This window comes from Monodelphis domestica, chromosome 1, assembly GCF_027887165.1.
Source record: "Monodelphis domestica isolate mMonDom1 chromosome 1, mMonDom1.pri, whole genome shotgun sequence".
Lineage (NCBI taxonomy): Eukaryota > Metazoa > Chordata > Mammalia > Didelphimorphia > Didelphidae > Monodelphis > Monodelphis domestica.
This window is the reverse complement of record NC_077227.1, coordinates 659,111,140-659,125,664: the sequence shown is the minus strand read 5'-3', so window position 1 is coordinate 659,125,664 and position 14,525 is coordinate 659,111,140. Positions and strand designations below refer to the sequence as shown.

Sequence of the window (14,525 nt, the reverse complement as noted above, 5' to 3'; positions counted from 1 at the left end):
GAGGTTATTGAAGGCAAGGACAATTTTTTGTACTTAGTACTTAGCAAAGTGTCCAGAAAACTAGTGCTTAATAAATGCTTGTCAATTTGCTAATTTAGGAAATGGTGAACTGTTGTGTATATATCAATGAATCATACTGGAATTGTTTTTCCATTTGCACTTTGGCTTGTAAAGTTTGGAATATATTCAGGGAAAAAATTAGTATGTCCAAATATTTATTGGTAAGTAAGAATCATTTAGTTGATGACGTGAATCAGATGTTTTCTACCAAGAAGGAAATGTTCTTACCATGCCATGGTCAAACGTGAACACACCAACATCACGTCCATGATGAATGTGATTCCGTCTAATAATGGGGTTTCCATGATTTTTAACCCAAATCCCAGCTAAAGCATTATTGGAAATCTCATTATCTTCATATATCCCCTATAGCAAACAATCAGAAGTCAGCAAGAGTAGAACTTCTCCAAACATCAAAGTAAACTTTTAGAATGAAGGAGTACCTGTGCATGGTCTGTTATATAAAGTCCAACATTCTCACAGTCGCTGATGTTGCAGTGCTTGATAGTGGGACACGCTCCTTGTCCACTAACACATACTGCAGATCCAACTGTAAGGAAAAGAAAGTTCGAAATAACCTACACATAGTTTACTAGCACTGAGAACTGATCTGATTTTATCATTTTTAATTCATGTTCTCCCTAAAGTCCACAATGACTCATTAATGAACCATGGGTTCTGAAAATCAGTACCAGCAGAATGTAAACTCTCTAACTGATCCTTACAAGACTTGAAGGCTTAGCTCAATTCAATTCATCAAAAATTTAAAGTACCAACTACACCTAGCATATTATATACAGGGAATACACACACAAAGATCAAAACAGTTTGAGGGGATGTGGGGAAGGCATAGAATGGGGGGGTAGAGATCAGGAAAGGAAAGGGAATATGTGCATGCATACAGGGCAGTTTGATTGGGATGAAAAAAATATGTAAATGTGAGTAAGAAGAAGAAAGATTAGAAAGGTAGAGGAGAGCCATATTGTTGGGTTTTAAATGTCAAGTAGATTTTGCCCTTTATCCTAGAGGCAATCTAAGTAAAACTATTATTGTCAAGGTGGAACAAAGACCATCTGCTTATTATTTGAGGAAAAGCCTATATGAATTCTGAAAGACACAGCCACTCTCAAAGACCAATAACTAATTTATCAATGAGTTATGATCTGCATAGGTGGAAGATCTGAATACAAGACACCCCTTATTATTTTAATTTTTGAAAAAAAAATATAGTTTAAACAAGTTTCTTATTCAAATGTGTATCTGGGCAAGAACACATATATTTAAATTGTAATACCTACGTAACCTCAAAAAATGGAAGGAATACTAACCTGTACAGGTACTTCGAATAATACAATGATCTATTATTGGGCTACAGTTCACTGTAATCTCTAAGCAGTGGTGGGCATTGTGGTGCTGAGCAGATTTATCATCAGGGTTGAACTGAAAAATATAAATATTTTTAAAATAAACGAACACTGACTTAGTCATTTAAACAAGTATTGCTTTAATCTCAGATCTCTTACCCTGATAGTCATATATCCAACATAAGCATCCTCAGAACCTTCCATAAAAACAAAAGTTGAATCTCTGGTGTTTTCAATTATGACTTTGTCTGCCACTTTTCCAGGTGCTGTAAAAAGACCCACTTTTAGAATAGTACATCTACTTTTACTAAACAGATTAAAAAATGTCATATGGAGAAAAACCTTAAATCTTAAGGACAGAGTCTTGATGCTATACTATACAGTTAAGGAATAACTCACAATTTTATAGTGCTTCTTTTCAAGTTTCATAAAACACTTTCTTCATAATTACCCAATAACTGAATGTGAAAGTACTATTCCTGATTTTATAGATGAGGAAACTGAGGATCTGACTTATTTCTGGCCAAAAATCTAGCATAGAGCAAAACTGGAATATTGAATCAGTTCTCTCAACTCTTAAGTCTAGTTATCTTTCCAGTATATACTTCTGCCCTTGATTATAATAGTGTTGGGAGCTGGTCTTAACATTCAACATGTCCTGTGCTACATAAGGCTTTATTATTTCTAATGTTTTGGAGGACATGGTTCTTATCAGCATTATAGCATTGTAACATGATTCTACAAAGTAGGGAATGATCATTACATTGGATGAGGGAGGGAGGGGGAGGAGGAGAGAGGAGAGAGAGAGAGAAACTGAGAAACTTTCAGGGTTAGAGGAAAGAAGAATTAAACCAGGAACTTCAGTGAGATATTTGCACTGTCTAATTACACATACTATATATGCCTGAGAAACCAGCAGAGGGAATATACTCAAAATCTTATTTTTTTTCCTTAGTGGATTTTAACAATAAATCAGACATTAATAAATGTGTATGAAAATAAAATACACACATATCTATATGTAAATTTGCATGTTCTAGCATGAAGTAGATAATTCCAGAATGTGGGAGGAAGGAAGCAATCTAGGTAATAACTTTTACTTTAAAGGAAACAGTTTTATATTTTCTAATATTCTTTTAAGTAAAAGTATTACCTCCTTTCTAAACTGTTTACCCAGGCTTTGTAAGGTCCCATCTGACATGGCAGAATATGAAATTTTCTTTAAAAGAAAAATTTTTTTGATGAACAATTTATTGTTGCTACTTTAAATGTATGTCACTATTGTTTTAGAAATTTTCATTAGTTTGAATTAAAATTCAAATAAAAATAACACTTCAAAGTACCTGCACCAATCATGGTAATTGGAGATTCAATGTATATCCATTCATCAGTGTATATACCAGAATGAACAAAGATAAGTCCATCAAAATGAGCTTCCTGTACTCCACCTAATGCATCTTCAATGGTGTCATAATACTGAAAGAAATTTTAAATAAAAGTGTTACAAACTGTGGAGTTACTGTTGAAGAAATTATGGAAAAATACATATTATATACATACAAGCATATTTTCTCTCCCTTTATATCTTGCAGGGTTACTGTAGAAATGTTCAGCAAATCCTGGCTTTACATGTGCTCCTTTATACTAAAATGCAAAAAAGGGCAAAATAAGAGAAAACAACTAATACACTTAAATGTACACAGAATTTAGACATTTAATTTTTAAATTTAAAATTAGAACCTAGGTATATTTATGTAAGTCAACCTTAATTAAAACATTTTTTGAATACACATTTCCACTCATCTACTGTACTTTATAAAGAGGTTAGTTCTATAACACATGTAGTATACCATTAATATGAAAGCAATAAGGAAAAATAGTAAGGGACCATAAACTCTTAGGCTAAACATAAATACTTAAAGGGAAAAAAGGTATTTTAAAGAAATTCAAAATGCCACAGCATTTGTGATTTCTTTAGATTCTTGATCAAAGTGATAAAGAGATTTGTTAGCTAAAAAAAGATGTTTGCTAGATAAATCTTAATATTTCTAGGGCATGATATTTTTCTTAGCAGAAATTTTATTTATAAATGTGCTAATAAGACAAGTATTTTCTATATCAAAGAAGTCTTCATACCAACTGCTGAAAGCTTTCTTTCCAAGGATTTGGATGTTCATATTCTTCTGGATTAATCTGGTAAAATTTCCCAGGTTCAGGATGCATCATAGGGCGTGTATATTCAAATACTTCCATGTATAATCGTTTCCTGGGGATGGGGGGGGGTAGGGGTGGGGTGGAGGTAGGATAGGAAAGTATTGAGAATAAAGAACGACAGAAACAATAATTATTTCAAATTACACTCCAAAATTCAAACCTTAAAACTTGATCCTTTTAAATAACAAATAGAAAATGAGACTAGGAAAACGTAGATTATGATAAAACTATTCTGGCTATTAATAACCCAACCATTTATACATTTGACTAAAATGTGAATGGCAAACAAACAAAATCCAATTGGTAATATAAAATAACGCATCGTCTCACAATTAAAAAATTCAATTTAGTACTTTTAAAAACAAAAAACATTCTGCAAATGCCCTCTCTTGTGCCTCTTAGTTCAACCTATCACTAGTTTTATAGATTCTGAAGATACTATTAACTGCAACTTAAGAATTGCAGCTTTAGTACCCTATAGTTAGTTTTTTTCCTCCAATAATTAATTGTTTGGTAAAAACTTGTTAGTAAGCACAACCTGTTAATATTACAATAACATTTCTATATAAACATTTTATTCCTCTTTCTATTTTTATTGAATATATTTATGATTCCATTATTTTAAGCACACATGAAGATACATCCATTTGTTTCATTTCTGCTTCTAAAAAACAATTACATGAGAAATAATTCACACAATAACTAAAGAATAACAGTTATCATCCAGTAGATTATAGAGAAAATATTTTAACTATCATTAATATACATTGCGTTGACTGACAACTCATATGCAATGATCACATACTTTAAAAACACAAGTATTTTTAGTTTGGTTCAACTATTTAAATATAAAAATGAAATTGCACTTAATCTTTCCTATCATCTTTGGCATTTTCTGCAGGCAAACGATATATCTCAAGATAATGAGGAATACAGCTTTTCACTTACCACAAAATTGGATCATTAGCAAGCTCACTGAAGCGCTTACACACACAAGCTGCTCTACAGAGATCTTGCTCCAACAAATATGAAAAAATCTTCAGAACCACTTCATCTGGCAATTTCTCCTGAAGATATTGTTCGGCAGGTGCTGCTATTAAAATAGTAACACATGTTTAAATAACCTAGCTGATATCTAAAACCCTCTCTTAGCTTAAATTTGGCATGGATAACTTGATTATTTTATTCTAGGTATGGAAAATATAAAAATATCTTTGTAAACTATCAATAAAAATAATAAAAAGGCAGAGATTGTGTACTAACAGGTTATTTAGTAAGATTCTAGTTCTAATCTCCAAATTATATAAAAACATTTCTCCTCAATTTCTGATTCTTGATTTTGGTATAAAATAACTGAAAATGAATTTGGTTAATGTAACCCTCCCTCCCTCCGCACCCATATTCTTCAGTTTCCTGCATAAAAAATACCTGATAAGTCTTGTGATTTTCCAGAAACTCTAGCACGTTTTGCTCGATGACCAAAATTTTCGGTGGTGGAAGTAGAAGCCCCCTTTTAATAACAACAATAACAAAAAAAAAAACACAACCCTATTTTAGAGAGTTCTGATTTTTAAAAAGAACAAATTTATCTGTTTTTAAATAATGTGAAAAGGCATTAATTTTTTTTCTATGGAAAAGTCCACTTTAATTCTAATCTTCTAAAAAAACCCATTAAAACAAAATAGACCATCTTACTTCCATATTGCTCTTTGTAGGACAAGCTGTTCTTTTAGGTAGAAGAGTTTTTCTACGAAGTTGATATGGACTATTTTGTGCACCAGGACCTGATTCTTCTGCAACCATATCTGCAGGTACATCATCATCTATTACAAAACAAATAACAACAACAAAAAAACCTTTAATTTTAATTTAGGCACTACTTATCTTGTACAAAGATTATTCAGGTATATATTTATTTTATTATATAATGGTCATATATACATTAATGCATTCCTAAAAATAAATATAATAAAAATCTGTGTTTTTGAAAATACACGCTATTCTATTACTGTTTACTATGTTAAGAGATTCAAGTGAGGCATTCAAATTATTTTGTAGTAGAATCCTGATCCAACAGAAAGAGAAAGGTTTATTATGAAGCAAGAAACGTGGGTTTTTGTTTTAGTTTGTGGTTTATTTCACTTAAAATTAGACAAATCATTTAAAACTCTGAGCCTTCGTTTTCTTTTTTTTAGGGCCAGAAGTTACTTTAGATTATTGAATTCAACCATCCCATTTTACAGATGAAGAAACCAGGACCCAGAAATATAAATGTACAAAGACACCAAGCTAAAATCTAAATCCAAGTTTTCTAGTAAAAGTAAAAAAAAAACTAAGGATATTTCTAACCAAAATATGGAGAACAGTGAAAATTTACTGAGGAACGTGTTCATTTTTATGTCACAAATTACTGCTATCTATGCTCTAAGTGCAGGCTAGTCTTTTTCCCTGAAGAGCAGGTAAAAAGACTCAAAGAATTCTCTACTCTCCAGATAATCAAGAATGAAGTGCTCTTTTTTTTTTTTAATTAAAGGAGAAAAAAAAGTAAGGTTCAGTGTGAAAACCAAAAAGAAAAAGGATTTCAATTAAGGTGGCAGAATTCTTCCCTGTACCAGGAAGGTGTTTGAATAAGATACCAAGTAAATGAGGAAGAAATATCAGTAAAAATTTGGATATGAGTAATAGATATGAAGCTCTTCCTGAAGTTTTAGACAAGAAATTGAAAATCTTAGGAGCATAAGAGTGTTCACTACTGCCAATAAACATAGAAAAAAGTTTTCAGAAGATGGGATTTGCAAATAAACATGTTTAAAAAATGGTGTCTAGAATCAGATCTAGATTTCTGGGTGGTAGCTTAAAACATAAGAGTCATAGTATAGGAATGGAATGTATCTGACAAAGGCTAATAATATTTTTTGCCTACCATCTTACAAATATAATTTTAAAAGATTTTAAATTAGTGGGAAGGATGAGAAAGAACATTACCTAAGTATAAATAGCAAACTAGACAATATGAGTAAAGTACAAATGCCCCAACCTGCAGAAGACAAAAGCCAATATAAAGGACTTTAGGAACAAAAACCCATGATAACACAGCTCCCTAGCCACTATCCACAAAACACAGATAAAATACAGTGAACTAGAAAAGAATTAGGAAGACTAACACAAGGAAGTCAGTATCTCTGAGATTTGGTGGGATAGGTAATTAGTCAATCAACATTTATTAACCAACTTCTATGTGCCAGGCACTCTACTGGCAGAGAGTATACAAAAAAAAAAGTCTCCTTCCTTAAGGAACTTTCATTCTATTGAAAGAGACTTATATAAACAAACAGAATATATGCAAAAAAAATACAAGACAACTTTGGGTAAGGGGGCAGCAACTGGAATGGGGGGATGGGAAAGTAGCGGGAGAATGGTGCATCATGAAAGGTTTTATGTAGAAGAATGGCATTTAAGTTAAATGTTGAAGGTCAGATTGTAATAAATAGAGATGAGGGAAGAGGACACTTCAGGCAAAACTAAGGCACAGAGATGGGAGATCTGGAGGTGTAAAGGAGAAACAGCAAGAAGCCCAATTTGGTTAAACCACAGTGTTGGAAGAAATAAAGTTGGAAAGGTAGACTAGGAGCAAGTTGAGAAGGGTTTTAGATGATAAAGGAGTCTATATTCTAGTGGCAAGACTAGAACCAACTGCTAAAAAAAGAGTATAATATAAAAAAATAGAATTGACATTAAATTGTATTGATATCATATAGATTGGGATACATTATAGACTACTTGGGTAGAAAGAAGAAAAATATGAGAAATTTCAGAAATGGATTGAATGCCTGTAGAAATTGAAGATAGTAGTAATTGAGGCCTCAAATTATTTGGATTTCTGCTGGAATTCTCTCTTTGTTGCAATAGTACAACTAATAATTAATTAGCTAGTTTTAATGACAAGTCCTTCTAAATGGGGAAGAACCAACAAGAGGAGTATCTGTTTTGGATAATCAAAGAAGATGGTTGCTGACATAAAATGATGGAGAACTTTCAGGAATATGAATCAATTCCTCTTAGGAATTGTGATTGAGGGGGCAGCTGGGTAGCTCAGTGGATTAAGAGCTAGGCATAGAAATGGGAGATCCTAGGTTCAAATATGGCCTCAGATACGTCCCAGCTGTATGACCAGAGAGAGTGATGATGGTGGTAGTAGTGGTAGTGGTGCAGGAGGTGGGGGGGAGTCATTTAACCCCCACCATTGACTAACCCGTACCACTCTTCCGCCTTGGATTATTGATTCCAAGATGGGAGGTAAGGGCTTAAAAAATAAATTTAAAGAAAAGAAATTATGATGGAGAAAAAAGGAAAGCTAGGAAACCTTATGAGAAAACAGATTTCAAAGGATTAAGGGAAAGGATATGGAGGAATCAATTTGGTAAGAACTTATTAAGTGCTTTCTTTTGTGCCAGGCACTGTGCTAGATGATAGGGACACAGAGAAAACACAAAAATATCCCTTTGCAGGTAAAGAAAATAGTAGAGGAAGGAGGGAGAGGAGAGAGAAAGAGATAGAATTTCCTTCCCTAGCTCATTTTACAGATGAGAAATTGAGGCAGATAGGATTAAGTGACTATACTGTAGATGATATATATATATATATTCTCTCTCTCTCTCTCTCTGTCTCTCTCTCTGTCTCTCTCTCTCTCTCTGTCTCTCTCTCTCTCTCTCACTTCTAGTGGGAAAGTCTAGCATGTGAGGAAATCCAGATAGACTTCATGAAAAAGAAGGCAATTGTGTTGAGTCTTGAATGAACATGAAATTCTAGGAGGTCGATGTGAAAAGGGGATGCCCTCTAAGCAAGGAGGCCGGCCTCTGCAAAGCCACAGCAATAGGAGATGAAATGCTATGTTGGAAAGGAATTTCTTTCCCCATTATGTCACTTTGTTTGACATCATCAATCAGTGACCTGGAGGTCACTTACCACTGAGATGTGCAGGTATAGACAAACCCTCAGAGAAAGGAAGTTGAAACCAATGAGAAGGTAAACTGATCCCACAGGCACTGCCCCTCTAGGTGGTACCAGGCAAATTAAGGAACTATGGTTGGTTCCTGAGATTTGATGTGATGTGGGAGAGCCTGTAGGTGGAGAAAACTGCATATAAGGTGAGACCAGGAGACCGGTTTTTTTCTGGCTGGAGCTTGGAACCAGAAGGAACCCATGTCAGTGTAAACTTCAATCCATCATGGCTGCAAATAGAGTAGCAAGCTAAGCAACTCTACCTCTTCCCTACATTTCCCTCTCTTTACTATCACTACTTAGATGTAATAAAGCTATTAAAGCTACTAACAGCCTCATAATTAAATTTTAACTATTACAGCTACATACATGGAACTGAAAAAATCGTTAGTTTGGCTAGAATGTAGAGAATATGCATTAAACCTGGAAAAGCAGGCTATTGTTATAAATGCATTGTACTAACATAGCTTGTTTATAGTACTAGCTATATTCCTTTCCTCTTCCCTACTGAATCATTCCATGTAACAAAAGAAATTTTAAAAGCAGTTCAGCAAAGTAATCAAATTTGATAGTATATGCAATATTTCACAAATACAGTTTCCCATCTCTTAGAAAAACTATAGAGAAGGTCAGCAACTTCTTCTCAATTTAATCTTAAAAAAGTTGCCTTAAGGAGGCAGTTTGGTGGCTCAGTGGATTGAGAGCCAGACCTACAGAGGGAGGTCCTAGGTTCAAATCTGGCCTTAGGTACTTCCTAGCTGTGTGACCCTGGGCAAGTCATTTAACCCCATTGCCTAGCCCTTACCACTCTTCTGCCTTGGAACCAATACATAATATTGATTCTAAGATGGAAGGTAAGGTTGTGGTTTTTTAAAAGTACTTTAAGTACTTTTTAAGTACTCTTTAAGTACTGAGATTATGCTACTTGCTTAGGGTTACACCCACTGTGTCAAGAGGTGAGGCTTGAATCTGGACTATGAGGCCACAATACTTCTCAGCATTCATAACATGACAAAAATTAGTGTTAAAGGATCTGAAAAGTTTAAAAAAACACTGTCCTAATTATGATGAAAAATGTTAACCATCTCCAGATAAAAAACTGATGGAACCTGAATGAGGATCAAAGCATATAATTTTTCACTTTATTTGTGTTTTTATTTTGGGGTTTGGTTTTATGAGTATTTTCTCATAACATAATCAATATGGAAATATGTTTTGCATGTTCATACATGTATAATCTAGATCAGATTGCTTACCATCTCAGGGAGAGGAAAGGGGAAAAAAAAGGGAGGGAGAAAATATGGATCTTGTAATTTTTGGGGGGGAAACTGTTAAAAATTGTTATTTTATGTAATTGAGAGAAAAATATTGTATTTTAAAATGCTGTTCTAAAGGTCTTATAACATTATTTAAGCCTTGCCAGATTTCACTCTCATAGTCACTTTTTTATTTCCATGCTGCTAAATATCACTAGATAATGTCATAAAAATCTTGCCAACAGGATCCACTACAAGTTCATGTTACCTTTTCTTTTTGTCATATTTTCTATTCTTACCTTGGTCACCAAGGATTCATGTTGACCCTTTTATTATTATTTTTAGACTGACTCTCTAAGGGATAGGTATTATTATTTTCAGTTTATAGATGAAGAAACTGAGAACTATCAGACAACTCTGCTTAGATGTTCCCCTTGACATTCTCAGAATAGAATTCCTTGATTTCCCCCTAATCTTTACTTTTGCCTAGACTCCTCCGAGGGTACCCATCATCTTTTTGGTCACCAAGGCTTAGAATCACAAAGATATTCTTTATTTTTCCCTCTTATTTCTCCCCATCCTACCTTCATCCAATTAGCAGTCATCTTGACAATTCAAAGCCACATCTCTCAAATCCATCTCTGTTCTTGTCATTTATGAGGCCATCACCCTAGCCTGTACTTCACTACCTAATATTCTAATTGGTCTACCTGTTTCTAGTCTTTCCTGTTTCTAATCTATCCCCTAAACAACTGTCAAAATAATATTCTTAAGGCACAGGTTAGACTAGTCCATATCCCTAATCAGACACATTCAGGATCCCCATTCTGCACCTTAAGAATTGTTTCTTTCCATTAAAAAAAAAAAGTCCCAGTGCTAAGCAGAGCAACTTGTATATAGCAGCAGTATTTTATGTTTTGCTTTTTTTTCTTTTTAAACCTAGCAGGGGATAGTGGTTGAGAATCAGGTATCTGGAAAAAACCATTTATGTGGAAGACCTCATTTCTTCAAAAATACTTATTTATTTTTAACTAGAATTTATTCCCAGCCACTTCCTCCCCTCCCCATAACATAATATTACTTGACAAAAAGATATGTATACATTATGTCTTTCACATTTCTATTTATTAGTTCTTTCCCTGGAGATAGATATTCACAATTTATTCTTCAAATATTAATTCTGAACCCTGGGCAAGTTACTAAACCCTGGGCAAGCTGCCCATCTCTTAGTACTCTTTTACTGTGGAACAAATAGTATTGATTCTAAGACAGAGGGTGAGATTTTAAGAAAATTAATTCTGTAGATGTAGTAAATTATAAGACATGCAAAAAGACAAGAAGCAATGGCTTCTTTACAAATTTTCTTTAATTAACTTGTTTCTTTCTTTCCTTTTTAAACCCTTACCTTCCGTCTTTGAATTAATACTATGTATTAGTTCCAAGGTAGAAGAGTGGTAAGGGCTAGGCAATGGGGGTTAAGTGACTTGCCCAGGGTCACACAGCTAGTAAGTGTCCAAGGCCATATTTGAATCCAGGACTTCACATCTCTAGGTCTGGCTCTTAATTCTTTGAGCCACCCGGCTGCCCCCCCTGTTTCTATCATTTTTAATCCTTACCTTCTATTTTAGAATTAATGCTGTGTATTGGTCTAGGCCAGCATTGGTAAAATATTGGCATGAATGCCCAGCCAGGACAGGTAACTGCTCCTGTTCTCCCTCTTCCCAGCACCTGAGGACAATTTTTTTTTGCATGCCCTGCCCCTCTGTCCAGCCACCCAAAGCAAGCACTTCCTCCCTCCACTCTCAGGAGTAATGTAGGGGCCCACAGGCAACTTGAGGTTGCAGTTTGAGCACTCAGAACTTAAAAACCTTCACTAATGCTAGTCTAGGCAATGGGAATTAAATGACTTGCCCAGGGTCACACAGCTAGGAAGTGTCCAAGGCCATATTTAAACCCAGGACCTCCCATCTCTAGGCCTGGCTCTCAATCCACTGAACCACCTACCTGTCTTCTTGCTCATTGTTTCTTATAGCACAGTAATATTCCATCACAATTATATGTCACAATTCTCCAATGATAGATATCCCATCAATTTCCAGTTCCTTGCTACTACAAAAAAAAGCTGCTTTACATTTTTTGGAATAGGTTCTTTTAATTTTTTTCTGATCTCCTCAGGAAACAGTTCCAGGAATGATACTGCTGGGTCCAAGGGTATACAGTTTTATAACTTTGAGCATGTTTTCAAGTTGCTCTCCAAAATGGTTCGAACGATTTACAAGATCCACCAACAGTGAGTGAATTCGTGTCCCCATTTTTCCATATCCCCTCCAATATCGGTCATTTTGCCTTTTTATCATTTTAGCAAATGTGGTAGGTGAGCTATCTCAAAATAGTTTTGATTTGCATTTAATCAGTAGTGATTCAGAGCACTTTTCCATACACCTCTATGACACCACGTTTTTTTGACACTAGATGCTATTGTATTTTATTTCATTAGGCATATAAGAAAACAGGGTCACTAAGTCTTTTAAAAAAACAAACAAACAAACTATTAGTGAAGGGAAATCTCATTAATGAACTCCCTGACAACAAGGTAGTCTGGCACTTTCTTAGCAATTTATAGTCTTAGAGAGTTGCCCTGGGCATTGAGAGATTAAGTAACAGTATCAGTATATGTGAGTATTAAGTATCCATATATGTGAGGCACAGAACTTGAACTCACATCTTTGTAACTCAATCTAGTTCTCCATTAAAATCTTCTGAAATAGAAACGTATATAATCAAAACAATGCTTAAAGAATAGCCCATGCGGACAGCACAATTCCAAAACTGTCATTTACTATCTATGTGATCCCTGTCAAGTTAGACTTTCAGGGGAAATAAACTCCAGAGACTAAGAACAAATTCACTGTTTTGAGATCTATGAGGCATAAAATTTTTTTTTTAAGATTCTCATCATTGTTATCAAAGGAACTGAAGAATAAATGCTGGCGAGGTGACTTTTAAGGAATACAGATATGAAGGCATAAGCAGTGATTTGCAAATATTTGCGATCTATCCACTTAATCTTTGATTTTGATCTTTCCAAATACACATAGCAGCCTTTCTATGACACACACACACGGTTAATTTCAGCATAGATGATAATGAATTTTAAGTGAGAATATTTGAGGTTTGAGCCCAGGATCTGCCACTATACTTGTGTTAAATACTCAGACAAATCCCAGTCCTGAATTACTCCTACCATCCACTGTCTTCATTCTTATTTCCATGTTGCCAAATGAGATGGATAAAAATCATGAAAATGTGTTGAGTTCATCACAAATCTGTTACATAATTTCAACTAGATAATTACTTACAGCCAGACAATCCTTTTGTACATCACCAATGAAGGTCAATCTCACTGTCTTAACATCTTTCATATATGGATCTTCTCTCTTCTGATCTTTCCATCATCCTGGTGCAGGTTATCCTTTCCTTGTTCTTGTACCACTGCGATAGCCTTCTGATTGGCTTTATTGACTCAAGCCTCTCCACTAATGACTATCAAACTGATGTTCCTTAAATGCAGGCCAGACTATGTCAGCTCCCTTTATTCTATTTCAATTGATCAACAATACAACCTGTGTTTGGTTTTTAAAGACCATCAAAACTTGGATCCTTCCTACTGTGACACATTTTAGATTTACTCCACCCTGCTTAGTCTAGCAATCAGGAATGTATATACCCCTACTTAAGAATTAAGTGTTGGGAAGGATGGCCTACGACAGACGTGCTAAATGACAAATCAGAAACAACTGACAGACCCTCTGGGCTGTCCTAAGTGAAGCTTAAGCTACCATTGGTACATGTGAGACGCAGGAAGTGATATAAAAAAAGGTCTATATATTTTGCATCACTACCTTCCTCTGGGCTCTTTTTCGTGGAGAGGTGGCTCTCTTTCGCGGTGGAGACATGGCTAGTGGCAGCATGCTGGGCCTTGGAATGGGCCAGGTGAGGCGTCTTCCCTGAGCTCTCTCAGAGTTTAGGCTGATTCTTCCCCCCCTCCCCCCTTTAAGGTTATCCTCCTAGGAGGCCCCTCATCTCAGAGGAGGTCTCTGAACTCCCCTTGGCTCAGGCTAGGCCTGAGAAATCTTATACCCTTTTCCCCTCTCTCTTAATTCCTTCCCTTTATATTAATTAAACCACCATAAAATTCCCAAACTGACTTCAGTATTTTTATTGGGATTTAGAAATTAAATCCCTGCTGACCAACTAAATTTATATTCAATCTCAACCCTAATTTTACCCCTTATAGTCTGGCTAATCCACGAAGCTTGTGACCAGGACCCTCAAATTTCTGGGTAACCTTTCTTTCCTTTCTCTCTTTATTACCTCCTTAAGTCAGTCTTTTAAACATCTAAATCAGCAGTTCAAAACACAGCTGCGAGATCAGGTAGGTATAAAACATTTTTTCTCTTTTCTCCTTAACTCTAACTGAACACAGCTGTATTTTTTTTTTAAACCTAAAAGCAGCAGGACCTTAAGCAGCCTTAGCAGGGGAAGCTGTTTACGAATCTCCCTTTCTTTAGGGAACAAACAACCCAATTAGCCAACCCTCACTGACAATACTGCCTAGATGACTCTTAAC

At 35.0% G+C, this 14,525-nt stretch overlaps 1 protein-coding gene across 3 annotated transcripts in view; it reads right to left on the bottom strand.

The window, feature by feature from the left end:
* Positions 1-14,525, bottom strand: part of FBXO11 (F-box protein 11) — a 110,252-nt gene that overhangs the window by 25,153 nt on the left and 70,574 nt on the right. The window contains exons 2-11 of one of the 3 annotated variants that reach the window (XM_007476852.3): positions 5,334-5,461; positions 5,067-5,148; positions 4,587-4,731; positions 3,561-3,690; positions 2,985-3,068; positions 2,768-2,900; positions 1,584-1,690; positions 1,389-1,500; positions 504-610; positions 289-426 (exon numbers count right to left, since the gene is read on the bottom strand). In XM_007476852.3, the coding sequence (XP_007476914.2) occupies positions 289-426; positions 504-610; positions 1,389-1,500; positions 1,584-1,690; positions 2,768-2,900; positions 2,985-3,068; positions 3,561-3,690; positions 4,587-4,731; positions 5,067-5,148; positions 5,334-5,461 (1,166 nt within the window). The remainder of the gene's footprint in view (positions 1-288; positions 427-503; positions 611-1,388; positions 1,501-1,583; positions 1,691-2,767; positions 2,901-2,984; positions 3,069-3,560; positions 3,691-4,586; positions 4,732-5,066; positions 5,149-5,333; positions 5,462-14,525) is intronic. The other 2 variants (XM_007476850.2, XM_007476851.2) reach the window with 2 other exon arrangements.